Consider the following 10,759-nt stretch of genomic DNA (forward strand, 5'->3'; position numbering starts at 1 on the left):
CGGCTCGGCCGGCCCGGGAGCCGCGACACGGAGGATGTAGATGGAAAACAAACAAACAAACAATCCTTCGGATTCGGGGTGCTTGGGTTTGTTTGTTGGGTTTGGGGGGGGGGGGTGTCCCCCTTCTGGAAAGAAGGCAAAACCCGCAGGGAACCCCTCGATCTGGGCAGGGCGCTCGCTACCAGCCCGGGGAGAACCCCCCGCCTTGTCCCGCCGCTCTCGGCGAAGGCGGCCGACCGGCACGTCCCGCCGAGGCGCGGCCCGAGCGGCGGGGACCCTGACAGCGGGGGAGCCGCGGCGGGCAGGGCGGGCAGCGCGCGCTGGCCGGCGCGGCCCTTTGTTGTGCCCCACGGCCGCGGAAAGTTGCGGCCGCCGGCAGCAACCCCCCCCCGCCCTCAACCACCACCGCCGCCACCCCCGGCGGTGGGGCGGCAGGCGCAGCCCCCGGTACCGCCGCCTTGCCGGCCCTCAGGGCCCGCACCGCAGGGCCCCGGCCTTCCTCCTCCTCCTCCTCCTCCCCCCCCACCCCCGCCCCCGGCCCTGAGGGGCGCCCGCGGCCGGGCCGGGCCGGACCCCGCGCTCCACTCACCGTTGCGGGGCGGCCCCTTAGCGGCGGCGGCGCGGGGCTCCGGGAGCTCTGCGGGTGGTTCCAGCTCCATGGCGGCGCCGGGGCCGCGCCGGGCCGGGCCGGGGCGCGGCGGGTCTCAGGGGCCCCGGCGACCGCGCTGCCCCATGGCCGCTCCGGGCGCTGCTGACAGCCAGAGCCGCCGCTGCGGGCGCCGCGCTCGGGCCGGGCCGGGCCGCCCCGCCCTCCCGCGGAGCACGACGGGAAGCGTAGTCCTCCAGCACCTCCCGGATGTACCCGCGGGGGCGCCACGCCCACCCTCCCCCGGCCACGCCCACCCTCCCCCGGCCCCGCCTCCGCCCGCCAGGCCCCGCCGGTGCACCGGGACCGGCGGGGCGCTGGGGGGCACCCGCCGCCCGAGCCCGGAGCCCTGCCCGCCGCACGGGGCGGCCCCGGCGCGGCAGGGGTTTACCGGGCAGCCCCGGGAACCCGCCTCGACTGAGGAGAGGGGATCGGGCAGCCCCGGGGAAGGGGCACCGGGCGGCGCGGCGGAGGGAGCGGGCAGCCCCGGTACGGGGCATACCGGGGTGGCGGGCAGCCCCGTCCGGGCCGGCAGCCAGCCCCGGTCACAGGGAAAGCCCCGTCGGCCCCGGGGCGGCCAGCTCCGCCCGGGCGGGACCGCGCCGCCCCCGCCGCAGCGGCGCCGCTCCTGGGGCCGGTGCCGCCGCCGGGCCGGGCCGGGCCGGGCCGGGGCGGGCCGGGGCGGGACGAGGCGGGCGGCTCCTCCCCGCCGCCGGGCCGGGCCGGGCGGAGCGGGCGCTCGGTGCGGGCGCTCGGCGCCGCTCTCGCCATGCGGGCGCTGCTGCTCCCGGCGCTGCTGCTGCCGGCGCTGGCCGCGGCGCGCGGCGCCGCCACGGTAAGCACCGACCGGCACCGGGACCGGGGGACCGGGACTGGGATCGGGACCGGGGGTGCGCACACCCGCCGTGCCCCCGCGGGTGCCCGGCAGCGGGCGGGGGCGGCCACCGCCCCCCCTCCCTGCGGGGTCGGGGCGGGCGGTGCCGGTTCCGGAGGCCCCGGCGGCGGCAGCGGTCGCCGCCGTGCCCCGGGCGGGCTCCGAACGGGGGCCGGGGGGGTCCCTAAGGCGGAGCGGGCGGGGGCGCGGCCCGGCCGTGCCCCGCCGCCGCCTCCGGCCGCCCCCGCCGCGGGCAGCGAGAGGAGCGGGCGGGGGGTGCCCGAGCAGCCCGGCACCCCCGCGGGCAGAGCGTGAGCCCGGCCCCGGCCCCGCACCGCTGCGCCGGGAACCGAGGACCGTGTGTGTCCCGTGTCCCCGGGCCGGGGCTCCCCGCTCTGGCGGGCACGGACGGTGTTTTCCTGCAGGAACAGGGTTTGGGGGCAGCGATATCCCGGCGAGCTCCGCTCGGGCGGCAGCCCCGCTCTGGCTCCGGCCGGGCCCCCCCCGGCCCCGGGGGAGCGGAGCGGGGGGAGCCGGCATACGTCCCCCCCCGCGCCGAGCCCGGGCTGCCCCCGGGTCCGGAGCGTGGGATGTTCCCAGGGAAGGGCCGGTTGCGGTTTTGGTGCTGGTGCTCCCTTCGCTGCGGGGGGTTCGGCGGAGGGAATGTTTGGGGCCGCCAGCGGGCTTGGTGGGTTGGAAGGTGCCCAAGCCCCGGCGCTGCGGTGATGAGCTCTGCAATTAGCGTCTCCGCGCCAGAAAGAACGGCCCGGACAAGACTTGCCCCACCGAGATGAGAGGAGAGCGGGAGCGGGACGCGGCAGCGTGCGGGAGCCGGCCTCTCCCGGGGATCCAGGAGCCCTCGGTTCCAGCCCTCCCCACGGGCGCTCTCCCGTGGGGTCGGTGTCCGCAGCCCGGGCAGGACCGGAGCCAGGATGTCGGGACCCAGCCCGGAGGGAAGGTGCTGGGAGCGGCCCCCGGGGAGGTAGGGCGCTGATGCCAGGATCACCAAAGCGTTAAAAAGCCAAGGTTTTCCGAGTCATTTGGTAGAACGAGATGAAAACACAGCTGCTGTTGCCAACAGTTGGCTTGGGAGTGGTGTCCGGGGGGAGCCCTGCGCGGGGGCTCCCGGCAGGGTTCCGGGGGTGATGCTGTCTGAGGGACTCTGGGACCCGCAGCCCATGGACCCGCGCGGTGCTGTCACCTCCTCCCTCCCTCCTTCCCTGCGCGCAGGTGCTGCCCGCCGTGCTCGGAGGTGTTTTTTCAGTTCTTGCCGTCTGGATGAGATCCCGTCGGTGGGCATTTGCGTGCCACACAAGCGCTTCGCATGGTCGCGTCGCCATGACCGACACGGGATGCCTAAGTAGTGCTAGCGCGCAGGGCCTGGCCGCTGTCAGCCATGGCCTGGCTCTGCCAGCGCCGCTCTGCCTCGGCTCCCCGTGCTGCAGAACGTGTTTGACACGTTGTGCCAAGCCAGGGAGGGGGAGGAAGAGGAGGGTGACATGGTTTCCCTCCCGTGACGGGGACATGCCTTCCAGCAGCTGTGCGAGAGGCGCGCAGCGCGGCAGCGTGCTTATCAACACAGCGTGTTTTCCTCCGCGACAAGTCCTCTGGCAGCAATCAAAGGACAGCTTAAAAGCTGGCCAAGGTTCATTGTCAAAGGTCCCGCTTTCTCCAAATAATGGCACAAACTCAGTGCTTGCATAGACACTCTCGCAAGAGGTCCCAGAAACTAGGCAGTGCTGGGAAAATTACCCAGCTGTAAAACTGGGAGCGAGGAAACCCTCAGCAAACTGCAGGGATGCTCTCCCACGCCAGCCATGGGTGCGCAGCCCCACCGCGGAGCTGGGACCTGGCTCCCGAGGAGGGGCAGCACCCGCCTGCCTGCACCCTGGGCCAGGGTCTGCAGCGAGCGGGGGGATTCAGGGAGAGAGCCACCCAGAGACCCCGCGGGGCTGCAGCAGCCCCCACGAAGGTTTCTTAGGGAGCCGTCAGATTCCCACCCTGAGCGGCCGGCGCAGCGTGCCGGCCTTCGGCAGGGGCTGCCCCGTGCCCCCACATCCCGACCCACTCGCACGCTGTCGGGGAGCGGGTCCCGTGTGTGCCGGGGGGCGCGGGGTGTCCCCTGCGGGGTTGGGGTACAGCCAGGCACCCGCTGGTGGAGGACGCCTGGCCGATGAACCACGGCGGGGTGACCCCTGCAGAATGGACCGCACGGGGGCCTTTTTTTTAAGACTTCCTTGTTTATAGCCTTTTTTGTATAAATAGAACATACGGTTCCTGTTTAAGGAAGCCGTTTAAAAGGCAGAGCGAGGTTTAATGTTACTACCCCGCGTGAAGGCAGGCAGCTGCCTCGGCTCTTGTGCAGCGGGGCGCACGCAGCACCAGGGAAGAGGCAGCCGCTCTCCCCCCGGCCCCCCGCGCCCGTTCGCACCTCGACCCGAGGTGAGCGGATTTTTCTGTTGCCGCGCGGCCGCGAGACAAAAGCGGCTGCCGGGCCCCTGGGCCGCTGGCTGCCCGCCTGGCCGGCTGCCTGCCCGGCCGGCTGCCCGCGAGGCTGCGCCCTGCCTCGGCCGGGGGCCGTTTGCTGGGAGGCAGGAGGGAAACGGCTTGAACCGGGAGGCCTCCGGGGAAGAAGTTGCCCCTTCGTGCCGCGGGGGAGACTCTCAGTTGCCGGGCCCCTCGTGCGAGCCGCTGGCACGGCTGCTCCGGGCGCATTTGCTGCGCAGGGCTGCAGCCCGCTCGCGCCAGGCGTGCCTCCCGCCGCGACGCTGCCAAGGGCGGTGGGAGGGAACGCGCGGCCCGCGGCCGCCCGCTCCCACGGGAATTGAGCTTCCAGCACAGGCAGCTGCGGCCCTTCCCTGCGGAAGGTGCTGACGGCGGGCGGGATCGCAGCGTGTCCCCCGGGAGTCGGGCTGTGCTGCGGCAGTGGCAGCTTCTATGGTGGTTGGCGCGTGGGGTGTTGGTGGGAATGGGGGACGCCGGCTGGGAAATCAAGTGGGGATCCCATGGGGCACACCAGGACCTCGGGCAGGGTTCCCACAGGGATGCGTGAGCAAACCGGGACCCCGTGCAGGGCTCCCACGGGGATGCATGTGCACACCGGGACCTCGTGCAGCGCCGTGCGCGTGGAGGGGCAGAGCTTGTGGCGAGGGCAGCAGCCCAGATCAGGGGCTGGGGAGCTGCCCGGCTGCGTGCGGAGGGACTGGCAGCTCGCGGCCGGGCTGTGTAATCGTCCTGCCTGTTTGCACAAGCGCCGGCATCGCCATCGGGAGGTCAGGGGGCCCCAGGGAGGTGCGAGAGCCTGGAGAGGTGGTGTTTGGGGAGGGGGTCCCGCTCCCTGCCTTGCTGCTCCCTGCCGAGAGCTTGATTAGGTCCTGTTCGGTTTACAGCCCCCTGAGCCGCCTGGTGTTTTCCTCCCAGCCAGCGGGACCTTCGTTTCCCTTTGAAAGAGAGAGGCTTTTTTGAAATGCAAAATGCAGGAGGTTTTGCTGCTGCTTTAGGAAGTGAAGCCCCTCTTCCCGGCTGTGGGGAGCTGGGGGTCCCTGCCAGGCGGGCAGCGCCCAGGGAAAGCTGCTGCCCGGGTGCCACCGGCGCGTCAGCCCGATTGGGTGCGGGAAGGACGGTGCCCACGCGGCCGTGGGTGCTGCCCACAGGCAGGACATCGGTCCTGTGGGCCTCTGCCCTTTCCCACGCCGCGCTGTGCTCGGGGTGGGGGGGGGAGGATGGGAGAGCCAGAGCTAAACTCCTTTCCCAGCTCTGCCACCGTTCTGTTTCCCAGGGTGAGTCAGAGTCCCCGCGGACCGAGCTCTGTCCCTCTGGGGTCACCGCGCTGCCTCTCCCCTTTCTCCCACCCTCCCGGCTACTCGGAGCAGGCGCATCCCCACATGGGGCACCCAGCGCAGCCCGGCCGTGCTCCCCGCCAGCCCAGACGTCCCCCACGGGTGCACAGCCGGTGGCAAGGTGTGAGAGGGACACAGCTCTCCATCCCGCCGGGCAGGCTGAGCCGTAGCCTTATTCCCGAGCGCAGCAGGGAGGGGAGAACGGTTGCTTATCTGCAGAAACCAGCCGAAAAGCACCCTGGGCTCCGTAGCGTGAGTCAGGGCCATGTGTGGAAACAAGGGAGTCCTTGAGTGTGTGCCTCGGGCCATTGCGGGAGTCTGGGGGGGTGGAGCTCGCCCCGAGGTGGCTCCGTGTCACCACGAACAACGGACCCTGTGTGGGCTCGGGGCTGGGGGTGTGGGGGGGCAGAGGCGCTTCTGGGTCTCCTCGCCATCATCCCTGCTCGCTCGGGTCTTGCTGGAGGCTGGGCAACAGCTACAGAAATGGGACCAAAGTACCTGGGGCGCAAAACGCTCTGGTGGCTGTGTGGACGAGCGGCCGCCCGGGTTTCATCACCGTCATCCCCGTGCAGGGTGGCGGGACAGGGTGCTCTGGGACAGACGATGCCCCACGCTCGTCGGGGCATGGCCAGGAGCCCCAGGGGCGGTGGGGGACCTCTGGGCATGCAGCAGAGAGGGGGTCGGCCGTGATGGCTTGCCGGGGTCGGCAGCACCCTATGGGACGCCCGGGTGGGACACCAGGCTCACAGGTGTCCCCGCAGGCGCTGGGCGAAGCGGACCAGGTCCGGATGACCTCGGAGGGCTCCGACTGCCGCTGCAAGTGCATCCTGCGGCCGCTCAGCAAGGACGCCTGCAGCCGCGTCAGGAATGGCAGCATGCGGGTGGAGGACTTCTACACGGTGGAGACGGTGAGCTCGGGGGCCGACTGCAAGTGCTCCTGCACGGCCCCCCCCTCCTCGCTCAACCCCTGCGAGAACGAGTGGAAGATGGAGAAGCTGAAGAAGCAGGCGCCCGAGCTCTTCAAGGTACCTGCAGGCGTGGCGGGACCGTGGGCTGGGGGCCAGAGACACCCCCCTGCCACGCGCAGGAGCCCACGCTCCCCGTCCCTGTCCCGGCAGATCCACAGGGCAACGGAGTAGTGCAGTTCCTGCTCTCCGGCCGTGAGCAGGGATGGGGGACACGGGGGGGCATCCGCAGAGGCTGCGCAGCCCTGCCCCCTGCCCTATGGCCCGTGCCCCAGCCCTGCTCTCCCTCTGCAGCTGCAGTCCATGGTGGACCTGCTGGAGGGAACGCTCTACAGCATGGACCTGATGAAGGTGCACTCCTACATCAGCAAGGTGGTGGCCCAGATGAACACGCTGGAGGAGGTGAGGGAGCTCTGGCAGGCACCGTCCTGTGCAGCACGTCCCGTCTGGCTGCTCGGGACCGTCTGGGTGTGCCGTGAGCTCTTCCAACCTTTCCTCTCCTCCAGACCATCAAGACCAACCTGAGCAGGGAGAACGACTTCATGAAGGAGAGCGTCCTGCACCTCACCGACCAGATGAAACGCTACGAGAACTACTCCGACATCATGATCAGCATCAAGAAGGAGATCTCCAACCTGGGTTACCAGCTGCTGCAGAAGGATGCTGCCGCCGTCCCCGAGAGCAAGGCACAGGTACCCCCCGGGGACTCGGCCACTCGCAGGCACGGCCGGTGCCGCTGGGCTGCTTCTGCCGCGGGGCAGAGCCGAGCTCGGCCGGGCTTGCGGCGCGTGCCGGCAGCTCCTGCAAGCGCATCGGGGTGCACCGTGCCAGCAGCCAAGGGCCGGTGCCTGCGCCCGCTGCCCAGCACCGTGGTGGGAGGGAAGGGGGTCTGACCAGGTTGTGCCCCCCCCCCCCACCCAGGACACGGCAGGCGGACGAGAGAAGGAGGCAGGACGGTACCCCAGCACCCGCAAGGCACTGGGCGACAGGGCGGCCCCCCGAGCGCCCAAGGAGAAGCAACTGAAGCCCGAGAAGGCCAAAAAGGATAACGCAAAGGCCAGGGGGGTGTCGCAGCCTACGCCCAAGCCCAAGCCACCCGCACACCAGCAAACCGTGGTCCGGGGCATCACGTACTACAAGGCCGGGCAGGTGGGGGCAGCGGAGGGGCCAGCTGGCGGCCGCGGTGAGTTCCCGGCATGGGGCAGGGGTCGGGGGGGCTGGGAGGGCTGGGGGTTGCCCCCACAAACACACCGACCCGCCGGCTCGTCCCCCCCACAGAGAGCCCTGTGAGGGGGGCGGCTGCGCTGGAGCGGCAGGAGGAGAGGAGCCCCCCGCCCCCCCGAGCTGAGGGTACCCCAGCCCAAGCCATCGCACGGGCAGAGACCACCGTGCCCAGCACCACGGCTGCGCCCAGCACCGCCCCGGCACCCCGCACCACTGCCCGCAGCCTCCCCGCCACCGTCCGCGGGCAGGGGGCTGACAGCACCGGGGGCCCTGAAACGCCAAACAGGGGTAGGTGAGCGGCGGGGCTGGGAGGGGGGCACCCGGCCCAGTGGTCCCAGCACCCGTGGCCAGGCTGGGCCAGCAGTAGCCCTGGCACGGGTGAAGGGCTTCCCGGCCCCGGCAGGGAAAGGCTGCCTGGGGCAGGGGTAAGCCTTCCTCCTCCTCCTCTTCCTCGGTACCCAGTGAAGGAGGTGGAGTGCGAAGGCACCATCGAGTCGGTGGAGCCCCCCACGGAGCACCACAGCTACGGGCGCAACGAGGGGGCCTGGATGAAGGACCCGGTGGCCAAGGACGACCGCATCTATGTCACCAACTACTATTATGGCAACAGCCTGGTGGAGTTCAGGAGCCTCGACAACTTCAAGCAGGGTGAGGGCTGGTGGCCGAGTGGGCGCAGGGGCCCCGGCTTCTCCTGGGTGGGTGCCCAGCGCCACGCAGCGCCGGCTGTGCCGGGCCCCGGGGTGGTGGGCAGCAGATGGGGCCCTGTGCTGGGGAGCACCCATGGGGCGGCGAGGGGGACACAAGTCCCCCGCCGCTGCCGGCACTCTCAGGCCATCGTGCATGGGACCCCAGTGCTGCAAGGGGTCCCAACGCCTCTCCCGCCCACTTGCAGGCCGCTGGAGCAACCTCTACAAGCTGCCCTACAACTGGATAGGCACCGGGCACGTGGTGTACCGGGGAGCTTTTTACTACAACCGCGCCTTCACCAAGAACATCATCAAGTACGACCTGAAGGAGCGGTACGTGGCGGGCTGGGCGCTGCTCCACGACGTGGTGTATGAGGACACGACGCCCTGGAAGTGGAGGGGCCACTCAGACATCGACTTCGCTGTGGACGAGAGCGGGCTCTGGGTCATCTACCCCTCCGTGGACTACGACTACTCGCAGCAGGAGGTGATCGTCCTGAGCCGACTCGACCCCGGGGACCTCTCGGTGCGCAGGGAGACCACCTGGAAGACGGGGCTGAAGCGCAACGCCTACGGGAACTGCTTCATCATCTGTGGCATCCTCTACGCCGTGGACACCTACAGCCAGAAGGAAGGGCACATCTCCTACGCCTTCGACACGCACACGGACACGGAGGCAGAGCTCCGGCTGCCCTTCCTCAACCAGTACGCCTTCACCACGCAGGTCGACTACAACCCCAAGGAGAAGGTGCTCTACGCCTGGGACAACGGCCATCAGATGACATACAGGCTCCACTTCGTGGTCTAAGTGCCCGGCCGGGTCCCAGCTGCACCCCTGCGCCCACCCTCCCCCGTGCCCAGCCGGGGTCCCCCATCGCAGCCGGGCCCTGGCACCCCGGCCAGGGCTGCGGCGAGACCCCAGCTTCCCCCCCCCCGCCCTCCCCACCCGCCGTGCCCCAGTCACCTGCACCATGCCCACTGCATCCCGGGGCAGGGGGTGCAGGTGAGCGCAGCCCCCCACAGACACCCCCATGACAACGTGGCCTCTGGGGCCTGTGGGGCTGCCCCACAGCTTGCAGCTCAGCCGGCGTTGCCTTCCCAGAGACGTGGGAGAGGAGCCCAGCCCCACATCCCTGCAGCAACAGGAGGCAGCCGGGTCTGCGCCGCCGGTGACGTGGCAGCGCCCGCCCCACGCCGCCGCACTGAGCACCCGCCCGCGCCGCACCCAGCATCAGCACCGCTCCCTGCGTGACCGCGTGCTTACCGTGACCGCCGGCTGCCAGCGGTGTGAGTGCCTTAACAGCCCGGTGCCGCCTGGGCACCGTGCCCTCGCCTGCCCCGAGCCACCGCGGGGCGGGCAGGGCCCCCTCGCTGCCGGGGCAGGAGGAACAGCTGCCGATTGCTATTTTAGGAGACGTGATTAAGATGCCTTTTGCTTTTGCCACTCATTAGCGTATTATTTAAATGCATTCACCAGAGCTGTGCAAAGTCCCCTCTCCCAGCAGCGGGCGCAGAGCAGCCTGCCTGCGGTGCCGGGGTGCCCTGCCTGCACCCAGCACCGGGCAGGGAGGAGGCGCGCGTGGCCGGGGAGCCCGCGACTCTCCTGCTCTCCACCTAAGGCAGGGCAAGGGGTCGGGAGCGCTTGGCTTGGTTTTGGTCATTTTAGACGTGAACAGTATTAAAAAAATAACAGATGTGAAACCGGGTTGCGTGCGCTGTCGTTTCTCCCGAAGTCGGGCAGGGAGGAGCGGGCAGGGCGGGTGCTCACCATCCCCATCCCGCGCCCAGCTGTGCCCAGGGGTTGCTGGCACACATGACTGCTGTTCATTGCACATCTGGCTGGTGCAGCTCCGAGCACCGCTCCCCACACTGGGCCTGGGGAGGGCACCCCACATCCCCCTGGCAGCACCCAGCACGGTGCCACGGCAGCACCCACGGGCCCCGGGCTGGGCAGCGCAGGGGCAGGCGAGTCCCGACCGCAGACCTGGGGGAACAGACCCTGCTGGGTCCTGGGAGAAAAGGAGATTTGGCATTTCCAGGTCTGAGCTGCAGCCCGAGCAGCAGCAGCCGGGAGCTGAGCCTCACTGCCGGGGAGAGCGGGAAAGGGAGAGGAGAACAGCTGAGCGTGGGCACGGCGGGAGCAGCTGCCCTGACCCCGCTGCAAAATTTGGCAAGTGTGGAGCTTGCGGGGGGGGGCCCGAGGGGTGAGAGCAGTCTCTCCGGCCCAGCTCCTTCCCCCTCCTGCCCGTATGTGCCAGGGCAGGCACCCCTCGGCACCGGCGAGCCCCGCACACCGGCCGGGTGTCCCGTCGTGGCCGGGCTCCTCGTGCCGCAGAGCCGTCACCGGGCAGCTGAGGCTGGTGTCCCAGGATGCTGCCACGGCTGAAACGTTTCCTACCGCAAAGACCCAAAGCTGGTGCCGGGCACGGGGCAGCCTGGCATCCCCTTCCCTGCCCCACGCCGCACCCAGGCCCAGGTCCTGCTCTGGGTCACGAAGGCACCGACCGTCCCTGCCCCTGCCTGTG

The 10,759-nt window shown here is 70.5% G+C and overlaps 2 protein-coding genes across 4 annotated transcripts in view; one reads left to right on the forward strand and one right to left on the reverse strand.

The window, feature by feature from the left end:
- The window catches only part of NR6A1 (nuclear receptor subfamily 6 group A member 1), a 101,348-nt gene extending 100,608 nt beyond the window's left edge, over positions 1-740 (reverse strand). For both annotated transcript variants that reach the window (XM_049831620.1, XM_049831619.1), the window contains exon 1: positions 590-740. In XM_049831620.1, the coding sequence (XP_049687577.1) occupies positions 590-659 (70 nt within the window). In that variant the 5' untranslated portion in view covers positions 660-740. The remainder of the gene's footprint in view (positions 1-589) is intronic.
- A 627-nt stretch (positions 741-1,367) lies between these two features.
- On the forward strand, positions 1,368-9,933 carry OLFML2A (olfactomedin like 2A). Of its 2 annotated transcripts, XM_049831611.1 has the most exons (8): positions 1,368-1,481; positions 6,121-6,384; positions 6,619-6,726; positions 6,831-7,016; positions 7,246-7,507; positions 7,603-7,836; positions 8,011-8,196; positions 8,441-9,933. In XM_049831611.1, the coding sequence occupies exons 1-8, from the start codon at positions 1,416-1,418 to the stop codon at positions 9,040-9,042; spliced, it is 1,908 nt and encodes a 635-aa protein (XP_049687568.1). In that variant the 5' UTR covers positions 1,368-1,415; the 3' UTR covers positions 9,043-9,933. The 2 variants fall into 2 exon arrangements, with proteins under 2 accessions (XP_049687568.1, XP_049687569.1); XM_049831612.1 differs by lacking the exon at positions 7,603-7,836.
- The last annotated feature ends 826 nt before the right edge of the window (positions 9,934-10,759 follow it).

Source organism: Accipiter gentilis, chromosome 29 (genome assembly GCF_929443795.1).
Source record: "Accipiter gentilis chromosome 29, bAccGen1.1, whole genome shotgun sequence".
NCBI classification, from domain to species: Eukaryota; Metazoa; Chordata; class Aves; order Accipitriformes; family Accipitridae; genus Astur; species Astur gentilis.